The 14,976-nt window shown below is 46.3% G+C and overlaps 1 protein-coding gene across 2 annotated transcripts in view; it reads left to right on the top strand.

The window, feature by feature from the left end:
* Nucleotides 1-7,148: 7,148 nt before the first annotated feature.
* Tmem150b (transmembrane protein 150B) overlaps nucleotides 7,149-14,976 on the top strand; it is an 8,779-nt gene continuing 951 nt past the window's right edge. Inside the window, exons 1-5 of one of the 2 annotated variants that reach the window (XM_032894487.1) lie at nucleotides 7,154-7,589; nucleotides 7,880-7,939; nucleotides 8,029-8,096; nucleotides 8,504-8,631; nucleotides 11,369-11,552. In XM_032894487.1, coding sequence (XP_032750378.1) covers nucleotides 7,522-7,589; nucleotides 7,880-7,939; nucleotides 8,029-8,096; nucleotides 8,504-8,631; nucleotides 11,369-11,552 — 508 coding nt within the window. In that variant the 5' untranslated portion in view covers nucleotides 7,154-7,521. Of the gene's footprint in view, nucleotides 7,590-7,879; nucleotides 7,940-8,028; nucleotides 8,097-8,503; nucleotides 8,632-11,368; nucleotides 11,553-14,976 lie in introns of both variants that reach the window. The other variant, XM_032894488.1, reaches the window with a different exon arrangement.

Here is a 14,976-nt window from a genome sequence, read left to right as displayed (position 1 = left end):
TAAGATAGATCCTGGAGAGAGAGAGAGAGACCAGAGAGAAGAGAGAGATCCTGAGAGAGAGAGAGAGAGGGCAGACAGAGAGAGGAGACAAAGACAGAGAGATTGAGAGAGAGAGAGAGAGGAGACAGAGGGAGGGACAGAGACAGAGAGAGATGTGGAGAGGGATAGAGAGGCAGACAGAGGGGGACACAGAGCAAGAAGAGACAGAGTGAAGGGAGACAGAGAGAAAAGGAAAGAGACAGAGAGTATTAATGTCAGACACTCTAGGCACATTAATGGTTCTCTCCCTCTTTTTGTCCCCCTCCTTCTATTGTTTAAGACAGGGCCTCATGTATCCCAGGATGGACGCAGATTCCCCGTGATGACCTTGAACTTCTGCTTTTCTTGCTTCTTACTCCCTAGGTGTGCAATATCACATCTGGTGAGCATTGTGCTTGGGATTGAAACCAGGGCTTTATGAATGCTAGGCAAGCACTCTAGCAACAGAGTACATCCTTAGCCTTGTTTGTGATTTTGTTTTTTGATACGGAGTCTCACTACATAGCTGTAATGGCCTGGAACATTCTGGATATACTGAGTTAGCCTTAAACTTGCAGGAATTCTCTTGCTTCTCTTTCCTCAGTGCTGGGACTGGGATGACAGGCACTCACCAATATAGCTGCCATTCTCTCTCTCTCTCTCTCTCTCTCTCTCTCTCTCTCTCTCTCTCTCTCTCTGTGTGTGTGTGTGTGTGTGTGTGTGTGTGTGTGTATACCTGTCTGTCTTTCTTCCTTGGTTGGCTCTCATTACGCAGCCCCGGCTGGTCTGGAACTCATTATCCAGACTAAACTAACCTCTAATTCAGAGACTCACCTGTGTGTGAGATTAAAGGCCCATGTCATCATGCCTAGTACACCCAACTTTTATTATTTGTTTCCCATCTCCATACTTCAGTGTCCTTTCCTCTTACTCTGCCTAGCTCAAAGACCTCACAAGATTCCCAGGTAGCCTCAGAACCATCCCAAGCCTTCATGGCATTTGGGAACTTTGGGTCTTTGTTTCTTCTACAGCAGCTTCCCACAGACCTGGCCGGAGCATTGTACTTCCATGTAGCCTCAACACTGCAGAAGCCTTTGTGCACACTGCAAATTCTCACCATCTAAGTGTGGCTGAAGAGGTGTCTCTATGAGCTCCCTGGCCCCACTTCCCATTTCTCATATCCTCTGGCAATCTCTTCTTCCGGAGCCACTGTGCCCATTACACCTTGCTTTCCCCACCCCTGTGTGTTTGTATGTTCTAGTTTGGGGGAGGTGCACGCATGTGTAGATGCCCGTGCAAGCCAGACTTTAGGTGTACTACCCACCTTGATTTTTGAGATAGGGTCTGTAACCTGCCTGGAGCTTATGAAGTAACTAAACTAGGCCGATTGGCCTGCGAGCACCAGGAATCTACCTGTCTTTGATTCTCTGGCACTGCCATTACAGGCAAGCCTCAATGCTCAGTTGTTTTGTCTTGTTTTTTAAAATTACATTTATGAGCCAGGCGTGGTGGTGCACACCTTTGGTTCCAGCACTAGGGAGGCAGAGGTAGATGGATCTCTGTGAATTCCAGGCTATCCTGATCCTCAGAGGGAATTCTAGGACAGCCAGGACTACACAGACCTCACAAGAGTCAATTAAACACAATTAAATTAAAATTTTAAGACGTACATGTTTTATTCATTTGTCCGTGTGGCTGTGCAACTAGAGCACATTTGGAGGACGTCTCAGACGACAGCCAGGAGGAGTTGGCTCTTATCTACTGTGTGAGGCCCCGAGGTCTAACTCAGGTTGTCAGGTTGGATGGCAGCCTCCATACATGGTGAGCCATCTCTCCAGCATCCCCAAGGATTTTATTTTATTTTATTTTTTGTTTTCACCAGATGGAGTCTGGAGACCAAACTCATGCCCTCACGTTTATTTGGCAAGCACTTTATCTACTACTGATCTGGGTCCCAGGGGAAACTCAGACTGATAGATAGTCAGGCCTTGTGCAAGAAATGCATTTACTTCCTGATCCAGCTCACCAGCCCCTCAATATTGTTTTAAAGATGTTCTCGAAGAACAAAAACAAAACAAAAAAGGAAGACAGAAAGGAAAAAGGGAAAAAAGGAAGAAAATATATTTCACGTAGCCCAGGCTGGCTTTGAACTCGTGAGGATGATATCAACCTTCTGAAATGCCTGACCATTGCCAGAGTGCTGAGAAAATAGGTGTCTCTGGTCTCAAACACTTTTGCTAGCGACCTGTTTAGCTTCATTTCCCCATCTCAGGGAAGGGAGGCTTTTGTACAATGGTTTCTTCCCAAATGAAACCTTTCTCCCAGGAGGAAGACAGGAGACTCAGGAGACTTGGAAGATGAACACATTTCATGTGTCTAGGACACATGAGAGTCCAGTCTCCCTAGGAAAAGTCTAGCACAACAGGACCCAGAGTTCTAAGTGTAAAACACTGGGAATCTGGCAGAATTTAAGGTCTAGGACCACAGGGATGGGACCAGTAGACCATCACACAGCCATGAGAAAGATATGGTATGGGTTTCAGTCTGTGTTCTGCTGCTGTAAACATGAGACTACAGACTGGGTAAGTCACAAAACAGAGAGTCTGAGGTCAAGAAGCTACATCTGGTGTTGGTTGGCCTTTTTTTTTTTTTTTTTTTTGGTTCTTTTTTTCCGGCGCTTGGGCCCGAACCCCGGGCCTTGCGCTCCCTAGGCAAGGGCTCTACCACTGAGCTAAATCCCCAACCCCCCCCTTTTTTTAAGATTTTATTCATTTATTATATATAAGCACACTGTAGCTGTCTTCAGCCACACCAGAAGAGAGCATCAGATCTCTTTACAGATGGTTGTGAGCCACCATGTGGTTGCTGGGAATTGAACTCAGGACCTCCGGAAGAGTAGTTGGGTGCTCTTAACCACTGAGCCATCTTTCCAGCCCTGGTGTTTGCCTTCTTAAAGATTTATTTATTTATTATATATAAGTACACTGTAGCTGTCTTCAGACACACCAGAAGAGGGCATCAGATCTCTTTACAGATGGTTGTGAGCCACCATGTGGTTGCTGGGATTTGAACTCATGACCTCTGGAAGAGCAGTCGGTGCTCTTAACCACTGAGCCATCTCTCAGCCCCTGGTGTTTGCCTTCTTGATGACCAAGTCTAGAGATGATGCTGGCATCAAATGGTGGGAGACACAAGACTCCAAGAGACTTAGTTAAAATAGCCCCCAAATTAAGACAACCCACTAACGCAGTGAGTGATTAATCTATTAAATGTTATTTCTATTTATCTTCCTTTAAAACATTTTAATTAAAATTATATTAGCACATGCTTTTCCTTCCCTCAACTTCTCCCAGATCCTTCCCACCCCCTCATTCAACTTCATATTTTCTCTCAGAAAAAAAACCAACAAAAAACCAAAAACATGGAAAAAAAAACCCCAAAAATACTTAAAAAGAAAGAAAGAAACAAGGAAAGAAAGAAAAGAAGACAACAAAACAAAATAAAAGCACACCTAGAAAAAACATGGAAGCCGGGCAGTGGTGGTGCATGCCTTTAATTCCAGCACTTGGAAGGCAGCAGCTGTCAGATCTCTGAGTCTGAGGCCAGCCTGGTGTACAGAGTTAGTTACAGGACAGCCAGAGCTACACAGTGAAGCTCAAACAAAAACAAACAACAACAACAACAAAAAAGAAAATAGAGAAAACAAAACAAAAAGATCAAGTCCATTTCATGTTGGTCAACTAACCATGGGCTGTGGTTGATATACGCATGATACTCCACTGCAGGAAACTGATTTGTCTTTATCAGCAGGTTTCAATTGCAAATAGCTTCTTGGTTAGACATGGGACGTTGTATGCACGTCTGTTTCTCAGTGCTGGGATTTTGTGTGGTTTTCTACTAAATTTTTTAAAAATTAGCAGGGCGTAGTGGCACAAGCCTTTATTAATCCCAGCACTCAGGCTCAGGAGGCAGAGGCAGGTGGAGCTCTGTGAGTTTGAGGCCACCCTGGTCTAGACAGTGAGTATCGGGACAGCTGGGTCTATGTAGAGAGACCTTGTGTTAGACTGGACTGAGAGAGAGAGAGAGAGAGAGAGAGAGAGGGAGAGAGAGAGAGAGAGAGAGAGAGAGAGAGAAAACAAAAAGCTAGACTGGCTGGGGCATAGTCAACAGCACCTGGAAACTTGAAACAGGAGGCAGGAGGATCAGGAATTCAAGGTCAGGCTCCATTACATAACCAGTTTCCCACACCGGTTTCAAGTATGTAAAACTATATATCTAATCAAGCAAACAACATAAAGATACAAGATAGGGGGTGTCAAGATGGCTCAGAAGTTAAGAGTACTTCCTGCTCTTCCAGAGGATCGGAGTTTGGTTCTCAGCATCCATGTTGGACGGCTTACGACCAGCTGTAATTCCGGGTCCAGAGCATCTGACTCCTCTTCTGGCCTCCAAGGGCACCTGCATGAGTGTGTGTGACACACCACACACACACACACACACACACACACACACACACACACACACACACACTCAGAGAGAGAATTTTTTTTTTCTTTTTTTCGGGGCTGGGGACCGAACCCAGGACCTTGCGCTTCCTAGGCAAGCGCTCTACCACTGAGCCAAATCCCCAACCCCGAGAATTTTTTTTAAGTCTTTAAAAAAAATAAAAACAAATTCCACCACACAGCATAAAAACAAAAGAAGCCAAACAGAAAAGGCTGTGTAGGTAGGGGTCAACTTCCATGAACAGTGTACAGTAGCTAAATCCATACAGATGGAAACACATGAGCAGGGAGCGTCTGTTTGGGCTAATGAAACAGTTATAGGCTAGGTAAGTATGGTGGTGACATAAGATGTGAATATGCAAAATGGTGCCTGGCACCATGCCTGATGACCTGAGTTCAATCTCTGATATCCATATGGTGGGAGAGAACTGAGTCCTATAGGATGTCCTTTGACCTTTACACACATGCCACTGTGCCACGCAGGCACAATGATGTTGGTTATAGGGGCACACACATTTAATGCTAGCACTCAGAGGCAGAAGTAGGTAGATCTCTATGAATTTGGATCTTGCCTAGTATACGTGGTGAGTTCCAGGCTATATGGACCACCTGGCAGGACCCTGCTTCAATCAATCAATCAATCAATCAATCAATCAATCAATCAATCAATGTATGTATGTATGGAATGTGTAAACAATTGCTTATTTAATAATTAGATAAATTTAATGTTTTAAAAATTTAAAAAAAGGAATGGCATGCTGGGATACAGCACAGCTGGTAAAAGTACTGGCCTAGCATGCATGAGCCCTGAATGAATCAGGTCTAGTGGTATACACCTGACATCCCAACACTCTGGAGGTGGCGGCAAGGAGAAGTAAGAATTCATGGTCATCCTTGGCTACATGAGACCCCTTCTTAAGGGGTTGGGGATTTAGCTCAGTGGTAGAGCGCTTGCCTAGCAAACACAAGGCCCTGGGTTCGGTCCCCAGCTCCGGGAAAAAAAAAAAGAAAAAAAAAAGAAAAAAGGGGCCCCTTCTTAAGAAAAAAAAAAAAGAAAAAGCTAGGTAGGCTGTACTGGTCCAACAGACCTTTAATTCCAGCAGAGGTAGGCCAGTCTCTGAGTTCCAGGCCAGCACACAGAGAAAGAAGGGCAGGGGTGGGATTGGGGGTGGGTGGGTGTGCTGACTGAGGAAGGGAAAGGATTTCAACTCCTGCCTGATTCATCAGCTAAAGATGGAGATATGACCCAAACATGAGGGTACTAGAAGGGAGCAAATGTTTGAAGGAAGATGGCAGCTGGCTTCCATGATCATTGTCAATTATTACTTTGCTCATTTTGCCTGTGCCATGGCATTCGTGTGGAGTTCAGTTCACCGGTTCTCTATATCGTGTGTGTCCCAGAGATGAAAATCAGGACTCAGGTCCTCCCTCTGGCTTGGCAGCAGGTATCCTGCGTGTCGCCATCTTACCATGGTTTTCCAGACAGGGTTTCTCTGTATAGCCCTGGCTGTCCTAAAACTTGCCAAGTAGACCAGGCTGGCCACTTCAAGAGATCCGTCTGCCTCTGCCTCCCGAGTGCTGGGATTAGAGTGTGCCGCCAGTGCCCGGCTCGGCATTAACTATTTTATCATGATCATTATTTCATTGGGGTGTGTGCGTGTGGGAGGCATGTAGCACCATGTGAATGCATGCATACAAGCTAGGACTAGAGGAAATGCCAGGTGGCTTCTTTACCTTCTCCCCGTTCCCTTCAGGTCTCTTCATTGGAAGGGAGGCTTGGTGTCCTTTAGGCTAGCAGGCTCTCGGGAATCTGTCTCTGACTCTGTGGATGCAACAGTGGTATGCACAAACAGGCGTGCCTAAGTGGTGGGTGGTGGGTATTCAAATTCAGGTTCTCTTGTTTCCGGAACAAGTGCTTTTATCCACTGAGCCATCTATCTCTCTAGGCCCTAGTCCCAGCGCTAGGAAGGCTGAGATAGGAGGACCTTGCCTTTCAAGCCAGTCTAGGCTATGTACTAAGATTCTGTCTCAGAAAACAAAGAAAGACGAAGGAGCTGCTTGTGGAGGAAGAGATTTCAGATGGGGATCTTACCACCATTATGTCCTTTCACATTCACCCTGCCCATTTTGGGGAACTCTTGTCAGAACAGAAAAAGAAAGTGTGAGGGGAAGGAAAGAGGAGAGGAGGACGTGGGGTGGAAGCATCAAGATTCCACATCAAAGCAACCCAAAAGACTGAACCCAGAACGGACAAGCAGACTGGTGGTATGAGAGTGTAATTCTGGTTATTCAGGAGACAAACAGGATGGGAACATCACCAATCCCAGGTCAGCTGGGGCTATAGAAGAATCCAGAACTAAGAGACCTGCATTTGCTGGTAAGTACTGGTGGCTGGACTTCAGAAGATGCATTCCAGGGGTCTGTATGTAGTTTGTGGGGAGGATAAAGTACCTGGGGAATTTGGACGTTGAACCCACAAAACTGTAGGAAGGAAGTTAGGGGCTCCCTGAATCAAGGGTGCTGCTATTACGAATCTGAGACCGGAAGTGGTTGGTTGTGTGGCTCACAGAAGGTGACTACTGATTAGACCCAAGGCCCAATATCTCATACACACTCAGCCTGGACTTTGCCTCTTCGGGAATGCGGACGCCTGCCTTCTTTTGCCACACCTGGAATCAAAGCCCTTTTTTCCTGTAACTGTCACTCAGGTTTAAATATATCAAGGAAGTGGAGAGAATTTGAAGGAACTTGGAAAGGTGAGGGGCCTAAGGGAACCAGGAGCCTGGGAACTGGCAGTGAAGAGGCAGGAAAACAGACAAACATCATTGATTAGGACTGAGGAAGATAGGGAGAAGAGCCCTCAGCAGAGGCTGGCCTGCATCAGCCTTCCAGCCAGTGGGGCCACTGAAGCAGGAGTCCATCCTCAGCACCACACCCCTAAAGACTGCTTGCTGACGTGGGAAACCCAGCTTCTTCACTTCTACTGCAGAGCCCAGCAATGTGGAATTACCTCTCCTTGCTGCCTGTCATCTTAGCTCTGTGGGCTATAGCTGGCATCTGGATTGTGTAAGTAGCAGGGGCCCTAAAGGATGCTTGAGTCTGAGGGAAGAAGATTGGCGTCCAGACTCCTGGGTCTGAGGGAGGAGGGCTGGAGGCTGGACTCCAGGGTCTGAGGGAGGAGGGCTAGTGTCTGGACTTTTGGATCTGAGGGGGGACAGCTGGTTTTGGGATGGCTTCTTGTGACACAGGATGGGGGCCAGAAGTCCATTAACACAGTGAAGTGTTTTGTTTGGCGAACAGAAATAAGAGTTATCCCTAAGATCTCTTTACTGACTTCCTATATTCCTCCCTCTCAGTTTTGCAATTGCTGTGGTTAACGGTTCTGTGGACCTCGAGAAAGGCTTCCCCTTTATCAGGTTTTTATGGCTGAGGGAGTGGTGGGGGAGACAAATAGAGGGTCTTGTCTGGGAGGAGCCAAAGGATTGACCCTGTTCTTCTTCTGCAGTAACTGTGGCTCTTACGCTCCCCAGAGCTGCATTTTCGGCCAAATCCTCAATACAGGAGCTGCTCTAGGTAAGTATTTCCAGACCTTTCCTTTCATTACCAGCCCAAAGCTGCCTAAAGGGTTCCTGTCTCCTCCTCCTCCAGATCAGAGCAACCGGCTTCCCTGAGAGACAGGAGCTGCCTTCCCTCAGACCCCAAGGTTCAGGCCCCAGACCTCCTTCCTCATACCCAGGAGTCTAGATTCCAGTTCTCTTCTCTCAGATCTAGAGTCCCTCCCTACTCCAGCCTTTCTCTCTCAGACCCAGGAATCCAAATCCCAGCCCTTCTTCCTCAAACCTCCAAGCCCTGTACCTCCAAATCCCTTCTTCCCTTATCCTATGTTTAACTCCGACACCAGCCTTTTCCTGTTTCAAATCCTCTATTTCAGCTGCGAATCCTGTGATGAGTCTGACTCTTGCTCATGTCTTTTTTTCTAGCTGTTTGGATCTGTATTGTGCGTTATCACCAACTACGGGACTGGGGTGTCAAAACGTGGCAAAACCAGCTAATTCTGTGGTCGGGGATCCTCTGTGCCGTGGGTACCTCCATAGTAGGCAACTTCCAGGTGAGATGCAACCTGGGGGACCCACCGCCGGAAACTGGACTACATTTCCCTACGTTTCCTAAGGCTTCTAGTGGCTTTTTCTGCGTACTCGGCTCGCAAAGCTTTCTGGGATTTGTGGTTCTCGCGACTCTTGCACTATAGAGGACTTTACGGAGTGTCCGGTATGTACTAGGTTGTGTTTTCAGAAACTTGTGGAACCCTCGGAGGTTGAGAGAATTTTATTGCGGCCACCATTATCTGCCTTATTTCGTCATGAAATTATTGCAGTGTGGTACAGTGATTGAGTCTTATCAGAATCTCCACCGAATTCTATTCAGTTCCCGTTGGCTGTACCCTAGAGCAATCAGCTTATCTGTTGGTGGTCAGAAATGGACGGAGTCACAGATTCTAGTACTGGCATTCATGAAGATCTGTAAATTAACTTTAGAATGAATGAACGGACAGAGGGTAGGAAAAATCCCACTGGTCTATCTTGTCACTGTATTTTATATTCTGACTCTGATGTCCAGTCTCTTGCTGAAAAGATGGAGAGGTGAGGGCGGGCAAGACCACATGATATTCAGACTGCCTCCAGGGTCATTTTCTTAACAACAATTTATTTGTTTGCTTGCTTATTTATTCCTATGTCTCTCAACCTATGACTATGTTATCGTTATTAGATTCCTTTCTTAAGGACTTTTTTTTTGAGAGGGTCTCAGGTAGTCACGGCCAATCTGGAACTCAATATGGACAGGTTTGAACTCCCCCAAACTTCCTGCTCTACCTCCTGAGTTCTGGGATTACAGGTGAATCCCACTCCTGTTTTATGGGGCACTGGGAACCAAACCTATGCAAGCACTGTATGATTGGCTGCCTTCTCAGTCCCTAATATTACTATTGTGCCTTTCCAAGGGACTTCCTTAGCCCTTTCTCTAGTCTTCATCTCCCTCCATGTTATTTGAGACAATCTGATCATGTATCTATGCCGAGTTTGAATTTGGGTGTCTCTTGTATCGGTCTCCACTGTGCTGGCATTGTAGGGCAGTGCCACTACCCTCCCTGATCTTTCATGATTTTTTTTTTTTTTTTTTTTTTTTTTTTAAAAAACAAGGTTTGTTTCTAGCTGAGGCAGTCCTGGAACTTACTATATAGCCAAGGACTGGCTTTGAGCTCAGCATCTTCCTGCTTCAGCTAAGATGGCATGTGGCATTAAAAAAACCTATGTAAAAAATGATGATACATGCTTTTCATCCCAGCACACTGAAGGCAAAGGCAGGCAGATCTCGGAGTCCTAGGCTAGCCTGGTCTACAGAGTGAGTTCCAAGACAGCCAGGGCTACGCAGAGAGACCCTGTCTCAAAAAACTAACTAGCCAACCAACCAAATAACAAATAAACAAAACCACAAAAACAACCCCCCAAAAACCCCAAACCAAAAAAACCTACTTATATATATTTTAACATGTGTTTCTGTAAGTCACAAACCATTATCATAGCTAAGAGAATTTCACCTGTCAAGTATTGAAACTTGGACGCTGTTGAGATGGTTCAGCGTGTGAAGGCACTTGCAACCAAGCCCAAAAAGCTGAGTTTGACCCTCACAACTCATATAACAGAAGGAGAGGACTGACTCTGGCACCTTATTCTCTGACCTCCACACTTGCTTCATGGTGTGATACCTACCACCTTGCCCCTACAAGTGAAATATCTAAAACAAACAAAATCCCACAATTTTGCTGGGCATGGTGGCTCAAACCTATTACTGCATTGCTTGGGAGGCTCAGGAGTTCAAGGTCATACATGTCAAGCTCAAGGCCAGCCTGGGTTCTGTGAGACCCTGTCTCTAGTGCTGGGACTGTAGTGAGGTAGGGTGATTGCCCTGATGCTTGAAATTCTAGGTTTAATCCAGAACTTGGGGTAAAAACAAACAAACAAAAACCTAAAACAATGAGACTTTCCCCTTTGGGGTACATTTACCTCTCCCCACTTTGAGAATGCAAAATTTATTCTATGCATGTTTCCTGAAGTTCTACTTTGTGGGAGGTGCTATTATTGATAGTGAGGCTTGAACAATTAGATCTTCTGGAGGACCCAAACTTGGTTCCCAGCACTCATCGCTTGTAATTCCAGTTTCACTGGATTTAGCACCCTCTTTTGGCCTCCAGACATGTGGCATGCACATAAACACAAAATAATTTTTATGACTGCTTTGTTGAGCTGAGCTGATAAGGGCCAAGGTACCTATTCTGAAAGTTGGTGATAGGGTGGCAGGTTCTGTGTGTGTGTGTGTGTGTGTGTGTGTGTGTGTGTGTGTGTGTGTGTGTGTGTGTGTGTGTGTGTGTGTGTGTGTGTGAGAGAGAGAGAGAGAGAGAGAGAGAGAGAGGGGGGGGGAGTGGTGAGAGAGGTGGGGGGGAGAAGAGGGAGGAAGTACATGTTTGCTGAAGTATGTGGGTGGAGGTCAGAGGATATCTTTTAGGTGTTACTTCGTTTCCTCTGTCAGTGCCTGAAAGCATTTATTTACCAGCTAAGCTATTCTACCAGTCCCGAGTTTTGCACTTTTTTTTTTTTTCTTTTTTTCGGAGCTGGGGACCGAACCCAGGGCCTTGCACTTGCTAGCAAGCGCTCTACCACTGAGCTAAATCCCCAACCCCGAGTTTTGCACTTTTAATTATAACTGTTGGACTGGTTCAAAGTCTCTTATTCCTCTCATTCTCCTGCTGTTGCCTTAATTTTATTCTCAATTCTCCTCCCTTCCCCCAGGAGAAGAACCAGAAGCCCACACACCTGGCAGGGGCCTTTCTGGCCTTCATCCTGGGCAACCTGTACTTCTGGCTACAGTTCTTTCTGTCCTGGTGGATGAAAGGCCTGCCCCAACCCGGGCCCCACTGGATTAGGCTTCTGCGCCTGAGTCTCTGCAGCCTCTCCACCATCCTCATCGTGACCAGTATCCTTCCTGGGGGTGAGGACTGGTCAAAGATGGCTTCTCTTTGGGCTTGTTGCCTTTGTTGTGTACCACAGTGGGTGTCCCTTCATGTGTCTGGGCCTTAGTGTCCATCCAGGATCACAGCTCCCAAGCAGTGGAAACCAGGCACAGTGGCACAAGCCTGTAATCCTAATACCAGGGAGGAAGGATTGTGAGTTCAAGGCCAGCCTAGGCTATGTGGTAGGCCTTTGTCCCAGAAACAAAACAAATGTATCGGACAGGACTGATCTTGAAGTCAGATTGGTTGCTCAGGAACCTCGATTTTTCCATATACTACTTCTGCTGGTTTCTTACACCCCTGAAGTGTCTTGGTTTCCTCACTTATGAAATGCAGGTAGCTGAGGCTGAGGCAAAAGGATCACTGTGAGCCCGAAGCAAGCCTGTGCTACATAGTGAGACCTGTTCTGTGAAAATGCAGGTAGTTAACAAGCAGACCTCAGTATGTGAGAATGAAATAGAGCTCTGTAAGATGCTTAGATGTATACCCGGCGTGTAGCATGTGCATTAGGGGAAGGTTCTGTTAATAATCGGTTGGGAGGGACACCAGCCAGGCATGTCCAGCGTCTTTCTGAGTGCTGAAGAGCTGCAGCAGACTCAGACAAGAATAGTTTCTTGGACACGGTGAGAGAGACTCCTGGCTGGGATTGGTGACAGGTTGCAAATGAATTGTGCGCTCCAAAAGATCAGTTAGTGGCTCAACCATCTTTTCCCAACACTTTTCCCAGAGTGTTCATATAAGCCACCCAAAATGGCCTAGATGGGAAGGAGTATTTACTCTGGCATAATCAGAAATGTTATTATAGTCAGCCAGCAGTGTGTGTGTGCGTGCGTGCGTGCGTGCGTGCGTGCGTGCGTGTGTGTGTGTGTGTTGGTGGTGGTTGGGGGGGAGAATATGTAAAGCAAGCTATGCCATCCAGGATGGCTTCAAACTCAAAGACGACCTGGGACTTTGGTCTTCCTGACTCTTCTAATTACTAGGATTCTAGGTGTGGGGCACCACACCTTGCTTTTTTGCCCCAGGTTCTGAGGGCTGAAATCAAGGTTTTTTCCGTGTCAGGCAAGCCCTCTACCAATTAAGCTAAATTCTCCAGCCCCACCTCACCCCTTGTAAACATTTATTTGGTGTGTGCCTATGACTCTATGTGTGTGGGTGCTCCTGGCCACAGCACTTAACGTTGAGATTTTTGTTTTTTCCTACCATGTGATTTCTTGGTGATTTTTCTGCCATGTGATTACAGGGTTGGTGGGAAGCACCACTGTCCCTTGCTGAACCATCTTGCCTGCCCCAGCCTTCGGCTTCTTTATGAGATTTGCTATTTTATTTGGTGGGTATAATTGTTTGCCAGCGTTATGCATATGCATCATTTGTGTGTCTGGTGCCTACAGAGATCAGAAGGTGTTGGACCCCCTGCAACTAGAGTTATGAATGGTTGGGAGCCAACATGTGGGTGCTGGTAATCAAACCCAGGTTCCTTCTGTCTGTCTGTCTCTCAGGGTTTTTTTTTTTTTTTTTGAGACATGGTTTCTCTGTGTAGCCCCGGCTATCCTGGAACTTACTGTGAAGACCATGCTAGCCTCGAATTCAGAGGTCTGCCTGCCTCTGCCTCCCAAGTGCTGGGATCAAAGCAGTCAGTATTCTTAAGCATTGAATCATTCTCCAGGGTTTGCCTGCCACTTTTTAAAAAAAATTATTTATTTTATGTATATGAGTACATTGCAGCTGTCTTTAAATACACCAGAAGAGGGGATCAGATCCTATTACAGGCAGTTGTGAGCCACCATGTGGTTGCTGGGATTTGAACTCAGGACCTGTGGAAGAGCAGTTAGTGCTCTTAACCACTGAGCCATCTCTCCAGCCCCACCTGCCACTTTTTTTTTTTCCCCCGGAGCTGAGGACAGAACCCAGGGCCTTGTGCTTGCTAGGCAAGCACTCTACCACTGAGCTAAATCCCCAACTCCCACCTGCCACTTTTAAGAAGCTTTTAAATCCATGAAAGGAACCAGATTTGGTGAAAAGTTGTAATGCTAGCACCCGGAATGCTGAGGCAAGAGGATGATTTCTGTGCCAAGCAGACCGTTATCAAAAAGCTAAAGATACAGCTCAGTGGTAAAGAGCTTGCCTAGGAAAGGGGCTGGGTTCAATATCTAGACCCCTTCCAAAAAAACTGGATTTTGCAGGTAACTTTAATAAGACTTTTAGAGAAGAATAACTTACAGACGGATGAGGAAAATACATTTAAAAAAAAAAAAAAGCATGTATAGATCCAGGCAGTGGTGGCACACATCTTTAATCCCAGCACTCAGGAGGCAGAGGCAGGAGCATCTCTTGAGTTCAAGGCCAGTCTGGTCTACAGAGCAAGTTTCAGGATAGCCAGGGCTACACAGAGAAAGTCTCAAAAAACAAAACAAAGCAAAGGATGCATAGAAGGGCAAGATGGCTGTGCAGTAAATAAATGCACTGAGTTAGATCCCTTCATGGTAGAAGGAGAAAATGATTCCCTCGGGTTGTCCTCTGATCTCCACATAGTACATGAATAGGGAAATTCATTGATAGAAAATGAGGATGGAGGAAGTGGGGGATGGGACTGGTGCTGTGTGAGGTTCCAGCAAGAAAGAAACCATTGTCCCTTCTGGGCTGTACCTCTGAAGGTAAGAGAATGAGGAGCTTGTTTCTTTTCTTTTCTTTTTCCCCCCTTGGAGATAGGGTCTCACACCAGAACTCTGGCTGGCCTGGAACTCACTGTGTAGATTCAAATTTACATGAGGTACCACCAGCAGCAAAAGGTTTACGTTTAAGGAGTTGAGGGGACCTGTCTGAAGCAGCAGGGGGTGATCACAAGCCTTAGGGACTAGGGCATTCCCAAGTGTCAACTCATTTCTGAGGGGAGAGTGGAACAGGAACAGGAAGGGGGAGAGTGGAAGAGGAACAGGTTTAGGCCAATGAGATTCTGTTCTGTTAAGGAGTTCATGTGGAGGAGGAGCTATGGGTCACAAAATAGGAAGGAAATTATAATAGCCTGAGACTGGTGGGGGCTGAGGATGTAGCTCAGTCCGTAGAATGCTTGCTTGCCTCCTGTGCAGGAAGCTCTAGGTTCATTCCCCAGAACTGAATAAACCAGTTACGGTGCCAGATGCCCAGAACTCCAGCACTAGGGAAATGGACACAGGATTGAGATTTCAAGGTCAGTGTCAGCTACATACTAACTTCAAGGCAAATCTGGGCTACATGACAGCCTGTCTCAAAATAAACCCAAACAAGGAGAAAAAGAGAAACCAAGCAACAATGCATGCGGAGGTCGTTGAAATGGTACTTTTCTTGGGGGAGTCTTTCTGGGATCGGGAAGGATCCAGAATGGAAAATGGGTTTGGAGTTCTCCAGTGCTAA

Source organism: Rattus rattus, chromosome 2 (genome assembly GCF_011064425.1).
Source record: "Rattus rattus isolate New Zealand chromosome 2, Rrattus_CSIRO_v1, whole genome shotgun sequence".
NCBI lineage: Eukaryota > Metazoa > Chordata > Mammalia > Rodentia > Muridae > Rattus > Rattus rattus.
This window is presented reverse-complemented; position numbering and strand designations above follow the sequence as displayed.